Source organism: Saimiri boliviensis, chromosome 2 (assembly GCF_048565385.1).
Source record: "Saimiri boliviensis isolate mSaiBol1 chromosome 2, mSaiBol1.pri, whole genome shotgun sequence".
In the NCBI taxonomy this organism is placed as follows: Eukaryota; Metazoa; Chordata; class Mammalia; order Primates; family Cebidae; genus Saimiri; species Saimiri boliviensis.
This window is the reverse complement of record NC_133450.1, coordinates 32,028,996-32,056,391: the sequence shown is the minus strand read 5'-3', so window position 1 is coordinate 32,056,391 and position 27,396 is coordinate 32,028,996. Positions and strand designations below refer to the sequence as shown.

The 27,396-nt window shown below is 45.4% G+C and overlaps 1 protein-coding gene across 17 annotated transcripts in view; it reads left to right on the top strand.

The window, feature by feature from the left end:
- The window catches only part of SIPA1L1 (signal induced proliferation associated 1 like 1), a 391,460-nt gene extending 366,328 nt beyond the window's left edge, over positions 1–25,132 (top strand). For all 17 annotated transcript variants that reach the window (XM_074393047.1, XM_074393044.1, XM_010335233.3 and 14 more), the window contains 7 exons: positions 7,144–7,383; positions 8,343–8,508; positions 13,749–13,995; positions 17,052–17,198; positions 18,746–18,860; positions 22,007–22,088; positions 23,097–25,132. In XM_074393047.1, coding sequence (XP_074249148.1) covers positions 7,144–7,383; positions 8,343–8,508; positions 13,749–13,995; positions 17,052–17,198; positions 18,746–18,860; positions 22,007–22,088; positions 23,097–23,240 — 1,141 coding nt within the window. In that variant the 3' untranslated portion in view covers positions 23,241–25,132. The remainder of the gene's footprint in view (positions 1–7,143; positions 7,384–8,342; positions 8,509–13,748; positions 13,996–17,051; positions 17,199–18,745; positions 18,861–22,006; positions 22,089–23,096) is intronic.
- Positions 25,133–27,396: the final 2,264 nt, after the last annotated feature.

Below are 27,396 nucleotides of genomic sequence, written 5' to 3'. Positions count from 1 at the left end.
AGCTGGGACTACGAGTATATGCTACCACACGCAGCTAATTTTTTGTATTTTAGTAGAGACAGGATTTTAGAATGTTGGCCAGGATAGTCTCAATCTCCTGACCTTGTGATCCACTCACCTTAGGCTCCCAAAGTGCTGGGATTACAGGCATGAGCCACCACTTGGCCACTTTTCCTCTTTTTATATGGGCTATCATGTACTTGTGTATCCTCTCTTCCTTTGCAAAATTCACGTCCTGACATGGCCGAATAGAATCTAAGGTGGTTCCTTTTTAGGAAAGGAGAAGTGCCCTATAGTTGATAGAAAAATTAAAGTTAGTAGTTTCTTCATATAGGATTTAGAGACACCTTGACTGAATTTCTAGTGATTCCAATTTTGCCATACTCAGTTAAACTCACTTCTTATACATAGAGAAAAGTAACAGATATTACAGTTATTTCCTGTTATATCTAGTGCTCTTTTCCTTTTGTTGGTTATTATTGGCTCATTCCCTTCTTACATAATTCCTATGAAGAGATTTTACTTTCTGTGGGTAAAATGAAATTGCAGCCTATTAATTTAACATGAAATTTCCAGGATAATGAAAGAGCCCCACCACACAGCTCCCCCTAAAAAGTATGAAGCTGGTAGCTTCATATTAGTTGTATTGTAATTAAATCTACTTCAGAGATTCTTAGGTGAAGTATGTGGGTGAACAACCTTTGCGGTGGTCTCAGGCCAGTGGGTTGGTCAGCTGCAAGGAGCCCACCCACAGCTGGGCCCAGAGGCAGACTCATTTTAGAGTGGGTAAGCTGAAGGGCTAATGCAATAGTTCTTCAACCCCCAAAAAACACGAGAATAGTTTGGAATTGTGTTAAAATACAGATTTCTGGGGCTCTGGAAGATCTGCCGTGAGCCCAGGACTCCACAGTTACATCAAGACCTACAGGAGGCCACATTCTGTGGCTTGAGAAACACTGCTGCCACAACTTCACCTTTTTCAGCTAGACAATATGGAACTACATTTTGACCAAGTCACAGCAGTGTGTACAATTCAACAGGATATGAGTGAGCAGTAGGTCTCAGTTGGTGGAAACACTTAGAGGATATTTTACATATCTTCCAGGCATCATTCCTCCTTTATGAAAATACCTAAGATTGGGACATAAGAAAGTATGCTTTAGAAGAGCTCCCGGGGGATGCTCACAGGCCCACTGAATTACAGGCCACGTGTACTAAAGGCCCAGCTGCATGCTGTGATCTGTGTGCATTAAAGAAGGAAGTCATACCAGTGAATGGTTCATTTGTTTCTCTTGTATCTTTGTGCCTAAATCTAATCAGTCATTAAGTAGTGCTGTCTCAATTATAACCATTAGTGAACAGAAGTGTGCTGCCATTTCACACCCGGGAGCTAGTGTCAGCCCATTGTATACACAGGTAAAACCAGGAATCGGGGTTGATCTTATTTAAGCAGTTATCCTTTTAAGAATACCCGTGTAAGCCCATCATGGCAGTGAGCATTTTTAGTCCTGGCTATTTAGCAGGGGCTAAGATGGAAGAATTGCTTGAGCCCAGGAGGCGGAGGCTGTAGTGAGCTGTGATTGCACAACTGCACTCCAGCCTGAGCAACAGAGCAAGACCCTGATTCAAAAACAAAAAAAAAATTTAAGAAAATCATAGCCTTATGTTGTCTATTTTGAGACTTTATATAAATGGAATCATGTATTAATTTGTGTCCAGTGTCTTTAAGTCAACATTATGTTGCTAAGATTTATCCATGTGTTACAGGTAACATTAATTTATCTCCATTGCTATATTATATTGACACTGTGAGAATATAGCAGAACTCATCCATTCTGCTGTTGATGAACATTTGGATTGTTTCCAATTTGGGATATTCAGAATATTTTTTTTCTTTTTCTTCTTTTTATTTTTTTGAAAGAGCATCTCATTTTGTCGCCCCGGCTGGAATATAGTGGTGTGAACTTGGCTCACTGCAGCCTCAACTTCCTGAGCTCAAGCGATCCTCCTGCCTCAGCCCCACAAGTAGCCGGGACTATAGGCATACACCACCACACCTGGCTAATTTCTTCATTTTTTTCATAGAAACAGCGTTTCACCATATTGCCCAGGCTGGTCTCGAACTCGAGCTCAAGTGATCCATCCACCTTGGCCTCTCAAAGTGCTAGGATTACAGGTGTGAGCCACTGCGCCCAGCTGATATTAAGAATTCTTAGGCTGGGCGTGGTGGCTCAAGCCTGTAATCCCAGCACTTTGGGAGGCCGAGGCGGGTGGATCACGAGGTCAAGAGATCGAGACCATCCTGGTCAACATGGTGAAACCCCGTCTCTACTAAAAATACAAAAAATTAGCTGGGCATTGTGGCGCGTGCCTGTAATCCCAGCTACTTAGGAGGCTGAGGCAGGAGAATTGCCTGAGCCCAGGAGGCGGAGGTTGCGGTGAGCCGAGATCGCACCATTGCACTCCAGCCTGGGTAACAAGAGCGAAACTCCGTCCCAAAAAAAAAAAAAAAAAAAAAGAATTCTTGTACATGTCCTTTGGTACACATACGTATGTGTTTCTTTTGAGTTTCTAGGAATACAATATCCATGTCATAAAATACACATATGTTCAACTTAGTAGAGCCTCTGAAGTAGTTTTCCAAAGTGGTTCTAACAAGTAGCACTCCTACCAGCAGTGTATGAGATGAGAGCTCTTGTGCTTCACATCCTTTCTGTCACTTGATAGTATATAAGCCTTTTTAATTTAGCCATTCTGGTAGGCGTGTCGTGGTCCCTCATTGTGGTTTTAATTTGCATTTTCCTGGTAACTGATGATTTGAGCACCTGTGTTTATTGATCTCATCTCATTGCAACTTCTGCCTCCCAGGTTGAAACGATCCTCCTGGCTAAGCCTTCTGAGTAGCTAGCTGGGACTACAGATGCTCGCTACCATACCCAGCTATTTTTGTGTTTTTAGTAGAGACAGGGTGTCACCATGTTGGCCAGACTGGTCTCAAACTGCTGACCTCAAGTGATCTGCCCGCCTCAGCCCACAAAGTGCTGGGATTTCAGGCGTGAGCCACTGTGCCCGGCCTATCTGAGGACTTTTTAAATATCAAAATAGTTTTATATTTACAGAAAAGTTGCAAAGATAGAGTTCCCATAAACCATTCACCAGGTTTCTCCTCTTGGCATCATCTTACATTCATGTAGTACATTTCTTGTAGCTGGAGAATCAGTATTCCTTTAGCACTTTCAGTATGTTGTCCCACACTTTGTGGACCTGTAAGGTTTCCATTGAGAAGCTTGCTGCCAGATGTATTAGAGCTCCTTTTTATGTTATTTGCTTCTTTGTTCTTGCTGCTTTTAGATATCCTTTCTTTATCCTTGACCTTTGAGAGTTTGATTAATATATTCCTTGAAGTAGTCTTATTTGGATTGAATCTTTGTGGAGTTCTATGACCTTGTACCTGGATATTTATATCTTTCTCTAGATTTGGAAAATTGCGTTATTCTTTTGAATAAACTTTGTGCCCCGATCTCTTTCTCTCTCTACATCCTCTCTAGGGCCAGTAACTCTTAGATTTACCCTTTTGACTGGACAGGCATGGTGGCTCACGCCTGTAATCCTAGCATTTTAGGAGGCCAGGGTGGACAGGTCACTTGAGGTCAGGAGTTTGAGACCAGCCTGGCTGACATGGTGAAACTTCATCTCTACTAAAAATACAAAAATTAGCCAGGTGGTGTGTGCCTGTAATCCCAGCTACTTGTGAGGCTGAAGCAGAAAAGCCCAGGAGTGAAGATTGCAATGAGCCAAGATACTCCCACTGTACTCCAGCCTGAGTGATAGAATGAGATTCTGTTTCAAAGAAAAAAGATTTACCCTTTTGAGGCTGTTTTCTAAATCTTGTATGCATGTTTCATTCATTTTTTTTCTCCTCTATTTTTTTTTTTTTTTTTTTTTTTTGCAGCTGGAGTCATGCTCTGTTGCCCAGGCTGCAGAGCGGTGGCGCCATCTCGGCTCACTGCAACCTCTGCCTCCCAAGTTCAAGCAACTCTCTGCCTCAGCCTCCCGAGTAGCTGGGATTACAGGCACCTGCCACCATGCCTGGCTAATTTTTGTATTTTTAGTAGAAATGGGGTTTCATTATCTTGGCCTGGCTGGTCTTGAGCTCCTGACCTCATGATTCACCCACCTCAGGCTTCCAAAGTGCTGGGATTACAGGCGTGAGCCACCGCACTTGGCCTAACTGTGTATTTTCCTGTAGCCTCTCTTTGAGCTCACTAGTTCTTCCTTCTGCTTGATCACTTCCACTGTTGAGAAACATACATTTTTCAGTTTGTCAATTGAATTTTTCAACTCTGGAAATTGTGCTTTATTTTTAAATTACTATTTCAATCTCTTTGTTAATTTTTGATAGAATTCAGAATTCCTTCTCTGTGGTATCTTGAAGTTTATTGAACTTTCTCAAGGACAGGCATTTTGAATTCTCTGTCTGAATTCTGTGTCACGCTCCAGTTGGTCACTGGTGCCTTATTTGGTTCATTTGATGAGGTTGTGTTTTCCTGGATGTTCTTGATGCCTGTGTACATTCATCAATGTCTGGGCATTGAAGAGTAAGGTATATATTCCAGTCTTGGCAACCTGAGCTTGTTTGTACCCGTCCTTCTGGAGAAGGCTTTCCACATACTCAGATGAGATTGATGTGATATAAGCTTGTGGTGGCTGCAGATGTATCAGCACTAGGGAGCGCCCTAAGCCCAGGAACAGTATGACTCTCACCAACTCCAAGACACACTGCCTTGATGGGCTTGGGCAGGATAGGGAGAATCTCTGGGTTGCTAGACAGTCTTACTCTCTTCCCTCTCAGAAGGACCCTGTCTCTGCTGGGTTGCATGGAGTTGAAGAAAGTGATTCAAGCACTCCCATAGCCACCCCAGCTGGCACTGCACAAGTTCAGACCTGAAGACAGCACAGTACTGGGTCCTACCCAAGGCCCATGGTGACTACTGCCTGGCTATCACCAATGTTTACTTAAAGCCCAGGGGCCAGTTAGCAGGTAGTGAATCCTCCTGGGTCTGGGTCTTTCCCTCCAGGGCACCAGACTCTCTTCTCGCTTCTCTTCCAGACCCCTGGGTGGATCTGGAAAGCCATTCAGGAGCAAAGTTCTGGAATTGAGGGCTTCAGGAGTCTTCCTGCTTTATTTGCCTGTGGCTGAGCTGCCACTCAGGTTTTAAGACCAAGTCCTCTGTGCTCTTTCCTCTCCTTCCCCCAAGTGGAAGGAGCCTCTCCCCAAGCTGCCCTGCCTGGAGTTGGAGGACTGGTAGTGCAGGCACTCCCTTTGCCACCACAGCTGGTGTCTCACGGGGTCATGTGCACCCCAAGTCCACTTCCTCCTAGACCAGCGCAGTTCTGGGGCTTGTTCAAGGACTGCGGTTCCTGTAGCCTGACTGCCACTTTTATTTATTCAGGACCCCAGGCCACCTTGGTTAGATGGTGGCGGAACCAGCTGGGACTCTGCTTCCTCCCACTCTGGTTGAGGATTCTCCCCTGGCCCAGAGCTGATCTAAATGCTCTGTCCATAGGTACCAGCAGAATTCCGCTCCGTGTTGTGCTGTGCTGCGACATGGCAGCAGTGAGTTCCAATGCAGAGTCCCACACCCTCTCCCTCCCCAGCGTGCAGAGAGTCTCTCTCCAAGCTGGTGTGCCAGGGCGGTGGAGGGGGGCGGCGGGCCTAGACAATGCAGGACCCTCTTTCCCACCCTCTTCAGTGCCTCTTTCCTTGATACGATGTGAAAAGCAGGTACTGTGATTGCATACCTGATTTTGGGTTCTTACGAAGGTGCTTCTTTGTGTGGATAGTTGTTCAATTTGGTGTTCCTGTGGAGGGCCATTTGTTAGAGGGTTCTATCCAGCTGTCTTCCTCCCCAAGGGTTTCCCAAGCATCAATATTGATACAATATCATTAACTAAAGTCCATGCTTCATTTAGGTCAGTACCCTTCATTTTTGACAAATCAAAGTGCCATTGAGGAATGCTTTGGGACCACATATTGTTAAATAAACCTCAAGTAAAAATAACTGAAAGTCCATTGTAGTAAGAGTTAGCTGTCTTTGGTCTCACCTCATGCTAGAGAACTCAGAAAGACTCAAATAGTGTGGTCCTGTGAGACCACTGGGCAGGAAGTATGGAAATCCTGCAATGAAAAGCCTTCCACCTTTAACTCAAGTTTTAGTCTAAAACTCTCATCTCTTATTTTGAAAATCCTGCCTTTTTCTGTTCTGGAACTCCTGAAACCCCTGAGTTTTGGACTCTTTAGCCACGTAGACTTCAGTTTTGTAATCTTTTTTTGAGACAGAGTCTCCCTCTGTCACCCAGGCTGCAATGCAATGGCGCAATCTCCACTCACCGCAAACTCCGCCTCCCAGGTTCCAGTGATTCTCCTGCCTCAGCCTCCCGAGTAGTTGGGATTACAGGCGCCCCCCACCACACTTGTCTAATTTTTGTACTTTTAGTAGAGACAGGGTTTCACCATGTTGGCCAGGCTGGTCTCAAACTCCTGACCTCAGGTGATCCTCCATGCCTGGACCTAGTTATGTAATCTTTAACCAGTGTTTGAAATATGTTGATGAGCAGCTTCTAGAGCTGATAAAAACGTCAGCTACCGTGGGGAGGGAGCGCTCACTGTGCCCATTGGCCTTGGATGTGAGTCTGAAGAGCCAGACCCCTGATTCAGTGTCCTCTCCCCTCCTCAGCTTGGTCCTAGAGAGTGTTACCACAATCCCTAGTCATGAGGAAACCAAGACAGAGGCATGGAGATGACTGGACCTTTCACTTCTCTTTCTCCTGTCTGTGGCCACTGTTGAACTCCCCTGTGACAAACGTCAGTGGTGCCGGTGTGTTTGAAGGTGTCCCTGACAGTCTTAACTATTTTTACTTTTTAACTTAAAGTGCAGACTAAGCCCTAGTGGCCATCTGTGATTTGGAGAGCAGACATTTAAATTATAGTGAGAAAGCCAGGAAGGCCAGCCAGCCATCACCATTAATAGTTTATGAAAAATTCACTCCTGTTCAACCCAACCATCACCTCTACCCTGAACAACACTTTTATAGCTGACATAATGGTCCTGATGAACACGTCTTTGCCCTGCTTCTCCTCAGTACCATGAGCTCCCGACACTCTGCCAGCCCAGTGGTTTTCACCAGTGCCCGCAGTTCACCTAAAGAAGAGCTTCATCCAGCCGCCTCCTCACAGCTCGCACCGTCCTTCTCCTCCTCCTCCTCCTCCTCCTCGGGTCCTAGAAGTTTTTACCCTCGCCAGGGCGCTACTAGCAAGTACCTAATTGGATGGAAAAAGCCTGAAGGAACCATAAACTCTGTGGGATTTATGGATACGAGAAAGTAAGAGTCATTTTGCTTCCTTGCTGGTGGCTTGCTTTTAACATGACAACAGAAGAATCTGAAGAGATCTCTTGCAACAAAAGAGGCCAGGCCAGGGGGTTGGGAGGAGTTGGTCTGTTGGTGGGATTATTTTTTTTCCTAAGTAAAATTTTCTTAAATTATTTCTCTGCCTCATTCCTTAGATGTGTTGCAAAATGTTAGGATTTGCGAATCTTACATCTCGAAAAGGATGTGTTTGAAGAATACACTTCAGAATAATTGCCCCTCTAGTGCTAAGACCATACCAGTCCTCCCTTTGATTATGTCAATCACAGCCCTTCCCATGTAATTCTTAATTAGGCCAGTAGGCACCAGAGGGAATATTAGAAAGTGAGTGAGTACCCCTGAAAATAAAGGCCTTTTTGACAAGGTAGTACAGGAAAAAATTAAATGAGTCAATTATTTTGTTTTCGTTTGTGCAAAGTTTGCATTTTGGATGTATACTCTGTGGTCTTTGAGTAAGTCTGTTGGTAATTTTGGCTTAGTAAAACTAATAGCTTTCTTTAAACCCAGGTGTCCCCAGACTTTTTACACAGGGGGCCAGTTCACTGTCCCTCAGACCGTTGGAGGGCCGCCACATACTGTGCTCCTCTCACTGACCACCAATGAAAGAGGTGCCCCTTCCTGAAGTGCAGTGGGGGGGCCGGATAAGTGGCCTCAGGGGGCCGCATGCGGCCCGCGGGCTGTAGTTTGGGGACACCTGCTTTAAACAAATGACTTATTCATCAGATTTTATTTTGTGTTTCAAATTGGTTTTGTTTCTTCAGTAAGCATTTATATGAGTAGATTCTGATATAAACACAAGTAATTATCTGTTTCTCCACATAATACTTCTCGATTGACTTACATCCTTTGGAGCCCATCGCGTTCGAGTCAACCTTATTGCCTTGGTATCTATCTTCTCTTCCCTTTCTTTCCAGGCGTCACCAGAGTGATGGCAATGAAATAGCCCACACCAGGCTGCGTGCCTCAACCAGAGACCTCCGGGCATCTCCTAAGCCAACCTCCAAGTCCACCATTGAAGAAGATCTAAAGAAACTGATCGACCTTGAAAGCCCAACCCCTGAATCACAGAAGAATTTTAAGGTACAAGACAGAGTTCAGGGTAGATAGCAATTAGAAACAAGCCAGACATGATGGGGCTGTTAACCATAGTCACACTTTCCAGAAAGGGTTCGTTACTACTGCTCTTTACTGAGTCTCACTGCCTGCTATCATCCCATTTCCCCATAACTAGTCCACAGTGTTTGACAATGCTCTGTCCCTGCAGCCACGTCTCATTAGTCATGGTTTCTTTTAACTTGGTCCTAACCCTACAGCTGTTGATTCTTCTACTGCATCCTGCTCAGAGTGCATGATTCCCTGAACATCACTTAGGTGATATGGCTTCTTAGAAACTCTGCAGAGACGCCTGTGGCTCCTGTGGAAAGCTAGAACTTTTTCTATAAGGGCTTTAGTGTCTTCTTCCCAGAGGCTCCTCCTCTTCTCAGAAATGGCCTTGTTTGCTAGTGACAGTGTCCAGCAAACCTACTGGCCCTACATGATGAGCTCTTCACTCAGACTATTGCAGAACTGCCTGCAATAGTCACTGCCATGATCACACCCCAAAAGGAAACGCACAGCTGCTTCTTCAGTCCCGCAGTCTAAGTCTACCTGCACACCTTCAGAACGTTCCAGACTCTCCTGACTTCATACAGCCTTCTGTTTTGCTCTCCGAATTCCAGACTAAAAATGTCTTCAGTCTCTAAAATTCAGTCTCTGTGTACCAAGTCCTGAATACCTGTCCAGTGTGTATGTTTGTGTGTCATCCAGACCTTTATGTGACCACATGGAAAAATTGGTATACTCGCCACAGCTTGTAGGACCTTTAAAACTCGCCTACGGCTGTCTCCTTTCTGGTCTTCTAAGTGTGGAGTCTCACACTCCTGGGGATTGGAATGGGTGTTTATTGAGCTGGACCTGAAGGTATGTCACTCTGAGTATAGATATTTCTGTCTGAGGTTTTCTGGGTCTCCTGGCAGAAGGTACTGTACCCCCAGAAAGATCATGGCAGCAAACTTTGAAGTTTTCTGATCTCTAGGTTCTTGGATGATTTGCAGTCTATTTGAAGAGACTAGAAGGCTTTAAGAAGAACTTTGAGAATTAAATTGATTGAAATGGAAGCTAGAAGCTAGACTATTTCCTAAACCACACACCAGCTTCAAACTGTGATCAGAGTGCAAGAGGCGTGGCGGGCTGGAGCAGCTGTGTGGGGGTGTAGCCTTCAGGCTGTCCCAGCACCATGCTAGAGTGTGTGTGCGTGTGCATACATCTCCTAGATAGGCCAGATAAACCCCTAACCCAAAAAATCAACATTTCCTAGGAACTGAATATACCCTCAAGGACCACTCTAGGGTCTTGCTGAGAAATAAATGATTTATTAACATGGTTTATGTTAATAAATCCTTGTACAGATGTAGCCATTCTTGATTTCTGTAATTTCTGTCTCATAAGCCGGCACTTAACAGTTCTGACTCATCATTCAGGGCACAAACGGTTTCCTTAGCAACCTTGTGAAAGATAGTGCTTGAAACTTCTTTATCCATCAAAACCCAAAGAGGTATATTAAAATGTTTAAGCACCAGTTTCAAAATAAAAAATTATTTCAGATGTTTCCTTTGAGGTTAAAGGAAAATAAAACCTGCCTTGAATGGAGTTTTTCTTCCAATTCCTAGTTTAATATTTTTGGCAAGAGGCAAGCTCAGAGCCTTCATTCTTTTGATTTACTTATGCAGTAGAAATAGTTGAACGCAAATGTCTGACTTTGTCCTTATTCAAGGTGTTGGCTTTTATTTCCGAAATGAATTACTTTAGCATTCCTATTTGAAATAGGAGTGTGATTTCTTTATGTTGTGACTGTGTTACTGTGAGACTCTGTGAAGAAAGTGCTTCTGCTGTCTAAACTGTCACAGTGAGAAGGCTGTAAGCAGGAACTGGGAATGGGCTCAGGTTTTCTCTCTCCAGTTTCATCTTCTTTGAGCAGGTTTAGTTTCAGGTGAGTTCAGCTTAGTAGCTCCCTTTGTCTTCTGAGAGTCGTCATCTGAATGTTGGAGGCTCTGCTGTGTCAGTAAGGCTGGCATGCCCTTGAGAGGTCTTCTAGGCCACTCCTGGCTCAAGGCTCCAAGCTGCTGCCTCAGGCTTCAGGGTACTAAGCATCCTGGCCAGCTCTGGGCTATGACACTCCGAAGCCACTCATGTGCCATGCTGGTTTTCCTGGATAGCCAGTACTACCTATGAGCTTTTGTTAATACCGAGTGGCAGGGTCACTCCCAGGCTCATTTGCCCGCAGAGAATGGACCTCAAGAACAGTGGCAGAGCTGCAGCACTCTAAGAAACCTCACCAGCAAGTAGAGACGGGATAACCTTATTTTCCCCAAGGGTGGCATACAGTCTGACAAGTGAAGAGACAGTAGTGCCAATGCTCTCAGGTATACACCAAAGGAAGAGGCTTCGTGTGGCTCCAGTATTTAGGAAGAGCTTCTTGTGAGTGCAGGTGACACATGTCACTAATAGCCAGGGGCACTGAAAAGAATGAGAGAACAGGAGACTGGCATGAAGCAAATTGCCACGTCTCCAGGCCCTGTTCCTCAACTGTGAGATAGAGGACCAAAGGAGATCAGTGGTGCCCCGCTAGTCTTAAAGCTCAGGAAGCCTTTTTGTTTTTTTAATCACACATGGAACCACATTATATAGAACTTAGAAAGCAGAATTTTTCTTATGGGAGGGGTGGGATGGCCTGGACTCCTGGGTCCCACCTGAACCTCTCCCTAGCAGTGGTGCTATAAGAAACCCTTAGGACTCCTCGGAGCACAAGTCAGAACCAGCCTCCTTCCTGAATGGCCTCTGAAATCCCTTCCAGGTCTGCCGTCCCACTCCACTGTGACTCTTTTCCAAGTGCTGGCAGCACCAGGCAGTGCTCCTGGGTAATCACAGGCAAGGCAGGCAGGGGCTGCTCTTGGGAAGTGGATAGTTCTGTATACCTTTAAGACTGGAGTTGAAAAGGATGGGGCGAGGGGCCGTTCTGGCATTCTTGGACAAGGCTGGGTCCTCCTTCCTGTTAATGAGCAGCATGCCTCCAGGCAGGTTACTTCCTTTGCTTCCTGTCCTGCCTTCCTTTGGTGCAGGGTGTTTTAACTTCTCCTAAGAAGTTTCTTTTGTCTGCTCAAAGGAGCTCTTCAAGGTAGCTGTTCATGGCCTTGAAGCATATTAACATTTCTGAAAGAGGCTGAAACTAGAATTGGTGGAGGATTTCACACCTGTAAAACCATCAGGGTGGGGATACTGGAAAAGGAAATCCCTTTACTAAAACTGAGGTGCTGAAAACTATTTAGCAGCAGTTTTTTCAATACAGGAATCTGAGCTCTGACCTGGCAGGCAGGAGCCTTATGTGATAGTCCTAGAACCTTGCAGGTGGAGATGTTTTTATTTGGTTTTATTTTTAATCTGGTTTTATTTTTTAAGAAAATTACAGTCAGCAAGCCGTATAATGGCTCTAATGCACACTTTTCTCCACAAAGAGAGAAGGGAAATTGTCAGTTTTCATTCCAAGTTCTCTCAAAGCTTTTAGCACAGCAGTTTAGTTTTCTAGACAAGTACATATGTACCTTGGATTTAATTCATCATGAATCTTTTTTTAAAGTGAACATAATTTTTGGCCCAATTGGTCACACCTTGGTTATATCCACAATGTGTTTGATTAATCATCTTTTGGTGTTTATGCAGCAGCTGTGCTTACCACACTGAGAATGGCTTGGACCTGATTCACTCCTGGCTCATTGAGTGGAAGCAGGCTAGGCCCTGTCTATCCACTGTGGATTTCTGGGTCTGTAATCAGCCCACTGAATGGAGCATTTGCTAAATTGTTCTCTCTTCCTGCCCCTTCAGAGTGTCAGGGGAAGTCCCAGGGTGGCTTTCAGTCAGCAGGGACAGCCTCTTCACATCTTCACCTGCGCTCCACATTGTCTCCCCTATAGGGGCAGACGGTGGCCTCAGAGGAACTGAATAATAATAACTTTATTGTTCATGGGCCAAATGCTCTTTGACTCTTCCGGTTGCCGTATATTTAAATATTTTTAAGTGTGTCCTGTTCTTCAGTGCAAGGGATTTTCAGAAGCTTGCTATTTCCAGGAAAAAAATCTCAAGTAGAATCAAATTTGGTCACAAAGGCAAAAGGTGTCAATAAGAGAGAGATCTATCTGGAACTATTTGTCATGTATAGATAAATGTGTAATTATTTGTCATTTATAAAGTAGACTTCCCTCTTATTTATTTATTTATTCTTTTTTTGAGACAGTCTCGCTCTGTCACCCAGGTTGGAGTGCAGTGGCGCAATCACAGCTCACTGCAACCTCCGCTTCCCGGGTTCAGGCGATTCTCCTTCCTCAGCCTCCTGAGTAGCTGGGATTACAGGCGCACGCCACCGCAGCTGGGTAATTTTTGCATTTTTATTAGAGACAGGATTTCACCGTGTTGGCCAGGCTGGTCTCAAACTCCTGACCTCATGTGATCTGCCCACCTCAGCCTCCCAAAGTGCTGGGATTATAGGCATGAACCACTACGCTCAGCCTACCCTATTCTTAGTTCGTGAATAGAAGTGCATCTTCAAAAAATAAATGTTCTCCGAAACTCATGAAGTGTATCTACCTTGATAGGTTCAGTTGGCGTAAGTTAGTAGTTAATCAAATGCTACCTGCCATGTGAGTTCATGTGTTTTGATGATCAAATACCCTTGTTGCCCAGCAAGCATGTTATCATCTGACAAGCTTGTCAGGATACCCTCCTGGCACTGTGGCTGTCTGTTCTCCCAGGGGTGGTAACACCATTTCATCATGCCACTGACACCAGCCATTGTGCTCATTCCAGCATTTTGTTTAATCCCTGTGGTAATCCTGAGAGGTTTTGTGCTCCCATTTTACAAATGAGGAATTAGGCTCAGAGAGATTGTATGATTTGGTCAAAGACATGGGATTCAAATAAAACTCACATCTGTCTGATCTTAAAGTCTTGTTTTTAACCACATACGGTCTTGATAGGTCCCCTTAATCACTTACCTGAATCACATAGAGAGCACTGATAGACTGCAGGCAGCATGCCAGGCTATGAGGAATAATGACCAGGAACTCTTGGGTTAGCTCCTTGCGGATGTAGAAATAGATGATGGGCCCTGAAGCTGCCTTGCTGGAGGTGTGTCGGGAGCAGTAACTTGGTTATCGCACCCTCCCCCAACCTTGGTCTCAGGGATCTGAACCAGAAAATTGACTTTCTTTTGTCTCGATGCTGTTTTTCAGTTCCACGCACTCTCCTCTCCTCAGTCTCCTTTCCCCAGCACCCCCACCTCGCGGCGGGCCTTGCACAGAACACTGTCGGACGAGAGCATTTACAGTGGTCAGAGGGAGCACTTTTTCACCTCGAGGGCTTCACTTCTGGACCAAGCCTTGCCCAACGACGTCCTCTTCAGTAGCACGTACCCTTCTCTCCCCAAGTCTCTCCCATTGAGAAGGCCTTCTTACACCTTAGGAATGAAGTCGTTGCATGGTAAGTGGTCTTTCAGCTGCAGCCTGGACAGCCCTGTTGATGATGGTCAGTGTCCCCAGATGTGGCTGCCACTCGATGTGCTCAGAGAGGGGTTCTGTATCCATGCTCAGATGGTCTCGGCACACCTGCCCCTCCCTTATTCGCCCTCTCTCCCCTGTAATCCCATACCACCATGGCCACCTAGGTTGCTTGCTAGAAATAACAGAGTCCCACACTAGACCCAGGACCCACTGAATTTGAATCCCCAAAAGAGTAGGCTGGGAATTGATATTCTTAGCAACCATGCCAGCTGCTGTTATGATTGAGCACATTTGGCTAGCATTAGATTAGTTATTTCATAGAGAGTTGTATCCACTGCTTTCTGTAGCCACCATAAGAACCCAGACTTGCCATTGCTCTTGGTCTTTCCCAGACTAAGAAAATTGCCTGTGGTGTCAAGCACTCGTTTGTTGACTCATTTATTCATGCAGTGAGCCAGGCAAGCCTTATGTAAGGAAAAGGCCTGTGGGTAAGGAGTACCTCCATATTCCTGCACCTGGTCCATATATGCCTTGTTTGCTTTGTGACCCAGCAAAATCCCACATTCATTATGGGCCATTTTCTGGGACTCTGGATTTAGATTTGGCCTTTCCCTTTGTCCTGTCTCTGTCCCACTCCATTCCAGGGCTCTATACATCCCCTCACAGCTGTGGCCCAGCACAGCAGATGCCTGTCACGCACTGATGTTCCTGATCATTTACCAAACGCGCTGACGTCACCCTGCCTCCCTTCTGTCCTTTTTCCTTTTGCGAGTTCTGCAGCTTTTATATCTCTGGTGTCCATTCATACCCACATTTCTTTTCCTTCTGCTGCTTCTCTGAAGCGGTATTTTCTTTACATCTCTTGCTTTTACTGCCTTATTTTTGACCTCTCAGTCCATGCTCATGGATGTTCCTCACTGTCTCTGCCCTGCTCACTGCTCAGCAGCACAATCCCACCTGTCCTGCTCATCCCTGGCAGGAATCATGCAAGGATCATGCCGGCTTCCCCTGCTCCCTCCCCCATCTACCTGCAGCTTAAATCTGGGTCCTCTTTGCTCCAGGAAGTCACCTGCAATGAACCACGGTTGGCACATGAAATGACCACGTTTTATCATCAGACTCCAGAACAAGCCTTCTGGAAGTGATCTCCTGCCCTTAACCTTGTTTTCTCCTTCTCTCCCCGCATCGGGGTCACTCTTCCCTGAATTCCATTATTCCTACAATTTCCTGCCTTACTTTGATTGCTCTCGTATTCCCTGTACTTTTAACTTTACCTTTGCAGTGTAAAAACAGTAGCCCCTTTGTGAAATCTTCTCTGCATGTGTCATATCAGAGTAGGCCCTGAGTAATAGAAGCCTACACTCTGAAAGAGCAGTCCAGAAATCTGCCTCCAACACATGATCATTGTCCAGACGAGGATTCCGGGGACCAAAAGCCCCATGTGAGTCCACCACTGAAGGAGGGAACAGGCAGCCCTCTCCGAGCCCCTTCCCATCACCTTTTCTTGTTTTCCTGAATGAGGCAGCAGTTGCAGTGATTTCACATCCTAACCAAGCAGTCCTCATTGGGCTGATCCCTCAGCCCTGCCTTGCTTGGTGACTTCCACTGAAGTGTGTTTGGGGGATAAGGAAGGGTGACTTCTTTTATCCCCCACATGGAAATTTGGACCCCAGAGATAAAAGGGCAGAAGGGTTGTGAGTGACACACAGAATTATCTGTTCCTCCTACTTACCCTTGGTGGGAGCACATTTAATTAAAACTGAACATTTAATATTTTGTAGTATTTAACTTCCATTTACTCATAATTTTGCTACTTTTAAGCACAGTAACAACTAGCAGCTGTACTTCAGAGCAGTTTTTGTAATTTGAAAGGGAAAACAAGCACTTAATACACTAGCTTACTGGGCTGTCTTAATACATGAGACTCTTTAACTCCTTGTAAGCAGGTCTTTTTAGAGTCACGTTAATATTCTAGCTGAGCGTTTAGCTTTAGCTGTGTGTTTGCATGGACCTGAGTGTTGCAGTCACCTTCAGAGGGTGCTCCCTCTTGTGGGGTGGTGTGCTCTGCCCTTGGTCCACCCAGCTTCTGCCCATGGAGGGCATTTCCATGTCATGAGCGATGCTTTCCCTGGCCCCCAGCAGCCCACCCTTCCTGTTGTCTGGCTGCACGAACCTGAGCAGTAGCAGCTGCCTTCAGTGGCACAGGGTGGCTCAGTGCCCAGTCCTCCCTGCTCCCTACTCCAGGCTAAGCAGAGCTTAGTTGTTAGGATGTCAGTTTGTTGTTAAACATTTGTTTAGTATTTGTGTTCAACAAATTGTCCCCTTAGGAAGAGCTCGGGATGTTAGACTGCTACAACCCAAAACTGATCCAAAGAATACCTCGTGAGGACCACATCCTTGGGAAGAATAATGCCAGTTCCATCCAAAAATCACCTTCCTGTCTTAGCTCTGTCCGTGTAACCCAGCACACTCACATCCCCTGATTTGCCTCACACCCGCTTGGATACCTTTGACCATGAAACCCAGTGGGCTGCTCCTGAATAGTACACAGGACAGGCATGGGCCATCTGTCTCTCACCACTCCCAGGCCAGATAAAAATAAGCCTTATTGTCCCCTCTAATAGGAAGAAACATCCCTGGCTTGGCTCCAAAGTCCAGCTCTCTGCTGAAGTAGGCCCCTTCTTCCCAGCCCAAATCCCTGGACTCTGTGTGGGAAAGCAGATGCCAGCAGTGCCCAGGCCCTTCTGTGGACAGACCGCTCACAAAAGCAGACTTAATGCCTCAGTGCAAAACTGACTTTGCCATGACTCACTGCTGGAAACGAGATGATGGGAGATTGTAAGAAAATGAAGACAGACTAGAGGAAGCCCATGCATAGTTCAACTCAGCTTTCAAATGACCACAAACAGTCGGCTAAACTGGATATTGATGATAGTTGCAAATGGCTTACAAATCTATTGTAACAGGAAGTAGGTGGGTTTTGAGTGGCTTTCCCACAGGCACGAGAAGCATCTTGTTGCTCCTCCCTTCCTGCAGGAGAGTTCTCGGCCTCGGACAGCTCCCTCACTGACATCCAGGAGACCCGCAGGCAGCCTATGCCCGACCCTGGCCTGATGCCCCTGCCTGATGCTGCTGCAGACTTGGATTGGTCCAACCTGGTAGATGCTGCCAAAGCCTATGAGGGTGAGTCCACCGAATCCAACAGGGCAGTCCAGGATCCTGCAGGGCCACTCTGTGGTGGGCTGGCGGAGTGAGCAGTCTCTGTCCACTCTGCTTCTCTGGACGCACTCACAACATAGGTGCCTCACCAGACAAGTTACCAGTTACTGAGCACTCGGTAGGGACCAGCCCCTAGGCTGGACACTTAGGCACATCTTACGTAATCAGATGCCACCTGGTGTTTCCTCCACAGGATTCATAACATGAATGCCTCACCTCCTCCGTATATGGGAAGGGCAGCAGGCAGAGGAATCCCAGCTGTCCCTTGACTGAAAAGAACATGTATCCAGAGAGGGTCTTTCATCACGTTGCAGACATTGTTGCTAAATACACAGTCAGATACATCACAGTGCTTGTCCTGCTTGGCCCCGCGCCTATCCTGACAAATGTGGGGCACCTCCTTCGCCCCTCTCCTTGTCTCTCCGCTTGCAGTAACACGTTGTCTGCCAGCATTGTCTCTGCCAGCCTACCACCCATGTGCTTGCTTTACACTGGTGGTTCTTAAATGCAGGTGCTTACACTGGTGATGATGTTGTCTACTGTCATGAAAACACAAAAGTAGTGCAGTATATGTATGTTGACATAAGATTGTCAGCTGGGGTTTTTTTTTCTTTTCTTTTTTGACACCTATGTTAGAGCTTTTTTTTAAATGAAGACTTTTTTCTTAAGTCTAAAGATCTTTCTAAAATTTTTAGTTTTTAAATACTCTTTACAAAATTATGATAGCAGGTGATTTTTCTTGCTTTGTTGTTGTTGTTGTTGCTCTTAATTGGGAGAATTGAAAATTGCTAGTCAAGTTGTAATTTTGGGGGGGAAATTTACCAGGCCACAGAATCTATCTAAGTCAGGCACCCATAGAGTGGTCAGCAGCGAATCCTTTTACCTTCATGCTCTTTATTTAGCAGATGGAAATTTCCAGATCTAACTTGATTTTTCAGTGTGTTGGTCAATCTCCTTCCTATACAAATGGTGTAAGTTTTGGGTTTTAATGGGAGATTATTTTAAATTTGATTGTGTTTTCTTGGCTTAAATTTTAAGTTGATATGTTTGGGAACACAGGTGGTATGGATTTATGTTAAAGCCAACCAGAGTGGCCAGGAATCTTGTGGAAAACATACCTCAGGAAGTTTTAAGAAGCGTAATACTAGCTCTCAAATACATTTATATCATTGCTGAGTGGAAAGCTTTGGTCTGGAAATTTGGCACAAGGCCTGTTTCCAGAGAAACATTTCATAGAATGCTACTTTGATGAGCAGGGAAAACGGGGGACTAGGAATTGACTCACAAATGTTTTTTAAAGGGAAATTACAATGCTACAATCCTCTTAAAGCTAAAACAGTCCTATTTTTCCCTGTGAGGGTTGGGAAATAAGATTTCCAGTGCGGGATGCAGGATGCAGGATGCACTGGAAATACTAGACATGACTGCCCACTAGACTACTTGTTGACTTTGATAGATAGGGCCCAGGGGTGTGGTTTCGAATACTAAATGGTTTCTTCTCTCCTTTCCAGTCCAGAGAGCCTCTTTTTTCGCTGCTAGTGATGAAAACCATCGCCCCTTGAGTGCTGCATCCAACAGTGATCAGCTGGAGGAACAGGCTCTGGCCCAGATGAAGCCTTACAGCAGGTTGGTCTCCCGTGCGAGGACAGTCTATATCATTGTGTATCCTTGTATATCTGCACCTTGTGTCACACCTGCCAGTGACCACAGCTGTGGGGAGGGGAGATGGGAGCCACACGGAGGAGCTGAGGGAAGCTCATCACTGCAGGGCCAGACACTTTACATTTTAGTCGGAATTCTTTGTAACTAAATACTGTAGACATAATTAATCTATTCTTGATGACTCATATGGCCATAATTATGAATATTCATTATTTAAGGCCATAATACATTTATGCCCCCGGGGCCCGTTGGGTCAAGTAGGAGAGACCATTTACTGTAAGTGTCCCCAAGCTCTGTGCTGTGTTGTCCTGCAGTCTGGGTTTTTGGACTCTTCCCCTGTGTCGCTGATGGTCATGCTTGTACACGCGCTTGCTGAGTCTTAGTGGCTCCCAGTGTGCTGCTTCACGTCTGTGTGTTGGAAAGCTAAATCGCCAGGATGTGTTAAGATGTTATGGAAGAGGAAAAGTAGGCAATAACTGAGGTCCTGAGGGCTTTTTTCTGAGTCAGGAGCAGGGACTTTACAACTTCTATTTATGGATAGGCTGACTCTTTGAGGTTGCTGGATTTATGTATGCTAATTTCTGTATGTTAAAGCATCCCGTCAGTCAGGCATGGAGCATTTGGTAAGCACTTCTTGTTGCATAATCATTTCATTCATTTGAAATCTCTTCTCTTAAAACCTGTTGAGATCAGGCACCGTGGCTCATGCCTGTAATTTCACCACTTTGGGAAGCCGAGGCAGGTGGATTGCCTGACCTCAGGAGTTTGAAACCAGCCTAGCCAACACGCCAAAACGTTTCTACCAAAAACACACTACAGGTGTGGTGGTGCAAACCTGTAGTCCCAGCTACTCAGGAAGCCAAGGCATGAGAGTCACTTGAACCCAGGAGGCGGAGGCAGAGGTTGCAGTGAGCCGAGATCACACCACTGTACTCCAGCCTGGGTGACACAACGAGACTGTCTCAAGAGAAAAAAAGAAAGAAAAAAAAAAACCTTTCACGGGTGATTAAAACTCCAGGTATCTATAAAACTTGGTCAGAAACGGACAAGAACAGGAAAGGCAATTGAAGTAAGTGGCACAGATAAACTGTGGGGCTTGTGCTTGAGGACCTCCCTGAACAAGTCTGCAAGGAAGTGCTCTCAGGGAGAAGGCACAAGAGTAGCGGATCATTTGTTATGAGCGTAGGAGAGATGGCACGCTCACTCATCACTGGCACTGCTGGGGTGAGGAGAGCAGGAATCAGGTCCACTACTGAGAATTTTCTTTTTTTTTTTTTTTTTTTTGAGACGGAGTTTCGCTCTTGTTACCCAGGCTGGAGTGCAATGGCGCGATCTCGGCTCACCACAACCTCCGCCTCCTGGGTTCAGGCAATTCTCCTGCCTCAGCCTCCTGAGTAGCTGGGATTACAGGCACGCGCCACCAGGCCCAGCTAATTTTTTGTATTTTTAGTAGAGACGGGGTTTCACCATGTTGACCAGGATGGTCTCGATCTCTCAACCTCGTGATCCACCCGCCTCGGCCTCCCAAAGTGCTGGGATTACAGGCTTGAGCCACCGCGCCCGGCCTGAGAATTTTCAAAATAGATCTCTCAGAGTCGGAGGAGAGCCCCAGATGTGCCTTGTTAGGAAGGAGCCTCCAGGAAAGACAAGTCTGAGGGAGCCAAGACTGTTTTCCTGAAAAAGGATTATTTAAAAAATCAGCAGATGAGGATGATGATGGGCTCTTTTCTTGGGTCAGCGTGGACTGAACAAATGCAAATGGAGGTGAATAGTGGAATGCTTTTAAGCACGGCTGCAGTCCTGATGAGCTGCAGTGGCTTTGCAAAAGACACCAGTGCTGCCTGGCCCCAGCCTCTTTGTATCTGTCCCACACCGCCCCTTTTCTACCACGTCTGTGGCCTTCAGCCCACCCAAAATCGGACCAGCCTGCTGTACTATATTGTGCACTGATGGATGGCAGCTGACCATGTCCCTTTTAAAACCCATTCATTGTCAGCCTTTCATTGCACCCCTGTCTTAGAGTTTGGCGGTCACGGTCACTCCATCGGCCCACAGCCTTGCCACATTCTGTGCCACAGTGGGTTTTGCCTTTTGGGGCCTGTTGTAGCCTTAGAGTTAGTAGAAGACATCAACACAGTTCATATGAGGTCAGGAATTCTAACGTGAACCTTGATTTTTAAGGTAAAGAATACCTTTTACTCCATGACCCAGAAAATTCAGTCACTTAGCTCTTCCCCCTCGGCCCTGGAGAGAGGCTGCTGCACGCTTTCCCAATGGAAGACTTTGGGTTCTCTGTGGTGTACCCCGGAGGTGGATGGCTTGGCCAGGAATCAGGAAACTTTTGGCAGCTTGAACTCAGGCAGAGGAGAATGTGGCAAGAAAAGTTTTCAATCTCTCAGCCATAGGACCCTGCGGTGAGAGTGTGCCCAGCCGTGCCATCTGTCTGGCTAGCTGGCTGGCCTGCCATCCCCTGCTCATGCTTCTTTCGGTACTCCACTAGCATGGCATTATTAGCATGCCATAAACAAAAGGTGAGAAAATGAGAAGAAAATTGTTTTCTGATCAAACTAGCACAGAATTTAAGACATTAAGGCTAGGCTAACAAGATACTTAGACCAGTGGTTTAAGATGTAGGCATGATACCTTAGCTGCAATTGCATGAGTAGCCAAGACCACACTTGGGGACCAGAGACGACTGCCCTGTCACATCACCTCCCCAGCTTTCTTCCCACACACACAGGAGTAACTCCTTTAGCCCACCAGAGAGATCCCAGAGCCTCCCGGGGAATCATTTTACTGTCTGACAATTGTGTCTGCCAGAAAGTACCTCTTGTGCTGCCAAAGAGACCATTTTCACTATTGTCCTTTATTCTTTTGTCGTGAAGATGCAGCATCCTTAACAAAGGAAGCTACTGATTGGCTGTAGTTCAAGCTTGTATTACCTTTTGTTAAGATTACCATTTTCTTTTTTAAAGTAAAAATACACATTGGGTCACCATTCTGAGTAATTTGACATTGAAAACCATTGTATAAATACAGACTTCTCAAATTAAAAAAAACAGCCATGGAGGCCCCTGCCAACATGGTCTTTTGTTTGTTGTTCCCGGCAGTAAAGACTCCTCTCCCACTCTGGCTTCTAAAGTGGACCAGCTGGAAGGTATGCTGAAGATGCTTCGGGAAGATCTGAAGAAGGTAAACACGTGTTCTCAAAGCTAACTGCTCGGTCCCTGCAAACTGCCCCTGACCCGTGAGAGTCCTTTTTTTTTTTTTTTTTTTTTTTTGAGATGGAGTTTCGCTCCTGTTACCCAGGCTGGAGTGCAATGGCGCGATCTCGGCTCACCGCAACCTCCGCCTCCTGGGTTCAGGCAATTCTCCTGCCTCAGCCTCCTGAGTAGCTGGGATTATAGGCACGTGCCACCATGCCCAACTAATTTTTTGTATTTTTAGTAGAGACGGGGTTTCACCATGTTGACCAGGTTGGTCTCGATCTCTCGACCTCGTGATCCACCCGCCTTGGCCTCCCAAAGTGCTGGGATTACAGGCTTGAGCCACCGCGCCCGGCGAGAGTCCTTTTTAAGTAGTGTAGTGAAGTAAGATGCGGGTGTCTTCCCTTTGCCTGCACATGTCCAGGGCTGCAGGGATCTCAGTTGCCACTGGAACACACAGTGCAAGGAGGCGTTCAGCGTCAGGTGTACAGAAAAGCTGTTCACTATTTTGCGAAAGGCTTTGAACCTCAGCCAGCCCCATCTGGGTCCTCTCCTGGCCACCCTCCTCCTTGTGTAATGTGTCAGTAGCCCAGACTCCCATCTAGTCGGTGTTACTGGGGCTGTTTTACCAAGAGAACTGAATGTTTTGTTTCTTGGGTGGCCTTGACTATATCAAGACATCAGCCACCAAAAGAGTTGTCTAAAACTTAAGACAGTCCTGACTAACAAGGACGTTGAAATACACATTAATGTACCTACTTACATTCCAGGATTACTTACAGCTAATCCTGCAGGGTTGAATCTCTCTAGAAGCCCCATTCCCTGAGCTTAGAGTGTCTTAGTACCTGGTACCAGGCCGTTTAGACAGGTGTTCGGAGGAACGAAGAATAGAAATGGGCAAAAGATCAAAACAGGTCCATAGCTACTTCTCAGAAGAGCTGGGCAAGGTGGGGCCCCACCTCCTCGTTCCTTTCCACTTCACTCTCCCTCCCAGGAAAAAGAAGACAAAGCGCACCTTCAGGCGGAAGTGCAGCACCTGCGAGAGGACAACCTGAGGCTGCAGGAGGAGTCCCAGAACGCCTCGGACAAGCTGAAGAAGTTCACGGAATGGGTCTTCAACACCATAGACATGAGCTAGGGAAGGCTGAGGAGGACAGGAGAAGGGCCGGACACTCCCTCCAGCCCGTGTCCTGCAGCCCTGATCCCACCATAGAAAGCATCCTCAGAGCACCTTCCCCGGCGTTCTACTCCGCCCCCTTTCAGGGAGTGCGCAGCACAACAGTTGCAGATCAACAATCATCACCTGCCTTTTGTAGAAAAGAAAAACAACAAAAAAAAAGGAAATAAAGATTTTAAAAAGTAAAATAAAAGGTTAACTGCTAAAATGTGAATGTCTTTATTTTTTTGCACAATATCTTTATCTGTTATGTATTTAAGAAGAAACTGGGCCTTGGACCACGGTGCTCCCTGGCCCATCTGCCTCTATTCCCATCTGCTTTCTTATCAATTTCAGGTAACCCAGGCTTTCCCTTGTTATCCTAACAAATGTCATTATTCCTAGAAAAAGAATGTTTTTTTAACTTGTTTGGGGAGTAGAGAGGGATATTTCCTTACCTTCTTCCCTAAAATGCCTGGAGAGGGAGTTGCTTTGAGAAAATGCCTACCTCCCTTGAATGACTTGTGCATGAGCTAGTGCTGTTTGTATCTGTCCTCCAGAGATCAGCAGGATCAGGGTTATTATCAGCAAGTCAGTAAACCAGAGCAGTTCTGCAGTGCCTGCAGGCCACACCCCTTTCCAGTCCCACACTGTGAGGTCACTTCCTGCTTCTCCCAGGGAGATGCTCCCACTTTTGCTGCAGGACTCTTCTTTATCTTCCGCTTAATTGAGCCCCACTAAATTGGAATCAACCTCTCTACAGCTTCCTGGCTCCAAACATTAATTGATTTAGGAATTCCCCACAGATTAAAAACTTACTATCTGTATGCATTTTGAATGAATTTTGGTCAAAGTATTACGTTGTTTTAAAGATTCTAAAGATAAAAATGTGACGCAATTGGTTTTCTAGCTTGCTCAAAATGACCATATCACTAAATTAATCTTTCTCTCCAGAGCAAGACTTCACCAGTATTTGTAACTAGGAAAAGCTAACAGTGAATGTTTAATTGTGAATTTTAATCCTTGCTTGTTAGGAGCAATGACTGTGATAGTAGAATGGGCTTTTGAAATCTGCATGTCCCAGTGTGAAATTGCAGCACGGCATTTTCTGCATCCTTTTGTGGCCATCCAAAGGATTCTGCTGCAGAAATTATTGATGTGCTATTTTTCCTGTCTTGTGATGCAGGCTGCTTTGGGCCCCTGGGTCACTGTTCCAAGGCCCTCACTGCTGTAGAGCACAGAGACATAGGGCTGACCAGTGCTGACTGACCTGAGGAGACCTCTTTGTTTGTTGCCTTCATAACTTGTCACTAAACTGACCCCTCTCTGCCCTTTCAGTGGCAACTCTGGTCTAAGGGAACGCTCAGCACTCTAGTGGCATCTGCTTGGAAGTTCCCTCCCTCAATTAATCTCAATTCCTTCCTCTCTCCATCCCTGAAAGAAACAGGATGGATTTTCCTCTCTTCTCCCCGCTACATCCACTACCGGATTTTTATGCTACAGTTTCATTATTGATTGTGATTTCTCCATGGGATTTTTTTTTTTTCTGGTGACATTTCTATCATGGAAATAGGAAGATTTCGGAGTGCTTTGTGTAAAGATTTCAGTTGTCTGTCTCTTTCTCTCTTTGACTTGTATGAAGGAGATTGTACATTGCCTGATATCTCTTTGTAAATGAGAAATACTGCTAACATCCAAGCATTCTGAAGTCTTGCTTATCCTTCTGAGTTTAGTTCTCATTTTGTTTTACATTTTGTTTGGGGACTTGGGGCAAGCTATTTATTAGAGTTTTGCAACAGAGTTCTTGTTTGAAGCCTCTAAAGACTACTTGTAAAATTCAAACAATAAAATTCATTTTAAACGCTCTTTTAAAATGCTTTGGTATTATTGCTTGAGGTTTGCTTATTTGAAAGACTACCCAATAATTCATTGACCCGCCTTGCATCCTAATTTTTTCATCAAGCTTCATTAACACTAATGATGATTCTTGAAAATTTCCGTCCTTTTCAGAATGTTAATAAACTTTTTTACTCTGTCCACATGTCTCTAGAGAATTACTATTTTGCCTTCTCTGCTTATGATTTAATATTTGCAGAGCACTTCATAATTAGTTTCCTCTTCATTATCCACGTGTGGATTTTTCATAACATTGTTCTTCTCTGAGACCAGCACGTTTTTGGACGGCATCTCCCAGCTTTCGATGTCAGATGTTGTGTGCTCAGGGAATACAAATGCCTGCTAATACTAGGCTGTGCAAAATATAATTAGAAAAGTTAATCTACTGAAAAAAAAAAAAAATCAATGCATTCCAAAGTCAAACCGAACCAATTTTTTTTTTTTTTAATCCACCACATCACTGTTCCTCTCCAGCGGTGCAGCTAATTGAGAGCTGGCAGTAGAGTTTCTTTTATTTGGTTCAACAATTCTACAGATTCTAGAACTCTTGGACTAGGATAAGACGATGCCACAGAATATGACGGTGAACAAAAAAGCTGAAAAGGTCTGTTTAGATCATAATTCCTATGTGGTCCGGAGGTTTTATTGGTCATTTCTGTAGGGCTTGGCACATGGCTTGGGAGCTCCTGGGAGAAGGTGCTGTTAGGCCTGCATTGACGGAAGATCTTCATCCGTGAGCTGAGTAGGAAGGCCCATGGTTGTGCTCCAGATCTGGTGCTGGTGATAAGGTGGGCTAGGTTACTGACTCCTTGGGTGGGGATAAGAACACTAGTCCAAGGGCAAAGGACACAGGCCCAGCAAACGCCCTATTTGCCTCTAGTGAAATGTAAAATGATGGTCTGAAACCAGATTTCAGACTCACAGTGCAATGTCTGAGCAACTATGAGGTGTTTCCAAACTAAACCAAGGAGATTAAAGTGCAAGATGGCATACCTGGGTCAGAAACGACCAGTGAAGGCTGGCCAGGTGTGATGGCTCACACCTGTAATCCTAACACTTTGGGAGGCCAAGTCAGGAGGATTGCCTGAGTTCAAGACCAGCCTGGGCAACACAGTGAGACCTCATCTCTGCAAAAAATAAAATTAGCTGGGCATGGTGGCACACACCTGTAGTCCCAGCTACCTGAGGTGGGAAGATAGATTGAGCTCAGGAGGTCAAGGCTGCAGTGAGCTGTGATTGCCTTACTGCACTCCAGTGTGGGTGAAGAGTGAGACCCTGTCTCAAAAAAACAAAAGACTTGGGCGGTACTAAATATGACCTGTGTGATTTTAAAAGAATAAGGATGCCACAGTAATGTTGGATACTTTTTCTATGTATGAATTTTGTCACTAATGACTCTTCCATAGGAATCATCGTCTTTTGAGAAAAAGACATTTGGCTTCGATTGGAGCTCAAAGCCCATCCATTACTTACCATCTGCGTTCTTAGGAAAATTACCTAATCTCCGAGCATGGTTTCCTCGTCTGGTAAAGTCGTTAGGACAGCCTCATGTTTTAAGAACTAAGCAGAACCAGACGTGTAAAGGCAATGACTGGCAAATCGTACACACTCAGTAAACATCAGTGGCTTCTTTTGTCCTACATCTCTGATACATTCATGCTTTTATGTTATTTTTCCAGGACAGATCCCTGACGTATTAATAGCAGAGTTTTTTGAATCCTTAGCAGTGAGTCTACACCCTACTCCCCGACAAGCACCAGGTCCTGTCTTTCCTTACATAGAATTGCTTAAGGGATAGAAGAGTCAGAATGAGCTCATCCACTTTGCTTAATATTGGTCAGATGCTTTTAACCCTTTGCTATAAACTTTAAAACAGTGACTCAGACTTGAGCTTGCATCCGAATCACCTGGAGAGTTTGTCTAGACAGGCCACGTGGCTGCACCCCCAGGATCTGTGATTGTGCAGCTGTTAAGTAGAAAATATTTAAATGTTCCGCAAGTTCCGAGGTTATGCTTTAGAAGAATAAGGTTAACAGGAGAATAGCCATTGGTGCTAGTATTAAAAGAAATAGAAACTAAGGTAAGAGGCACTTACCTTGTCCAGATAACTGAGTATTATGTTGACAACCATCCACAGAGCACCTTGCAGGAAGAAACAGGCTTAAATTGTAACTCGAAAATTCAGTTAGAAAAAATAACTTAATTTTCCCTTTTTACTAAAATGGTGATTCAGAGCCCTCTC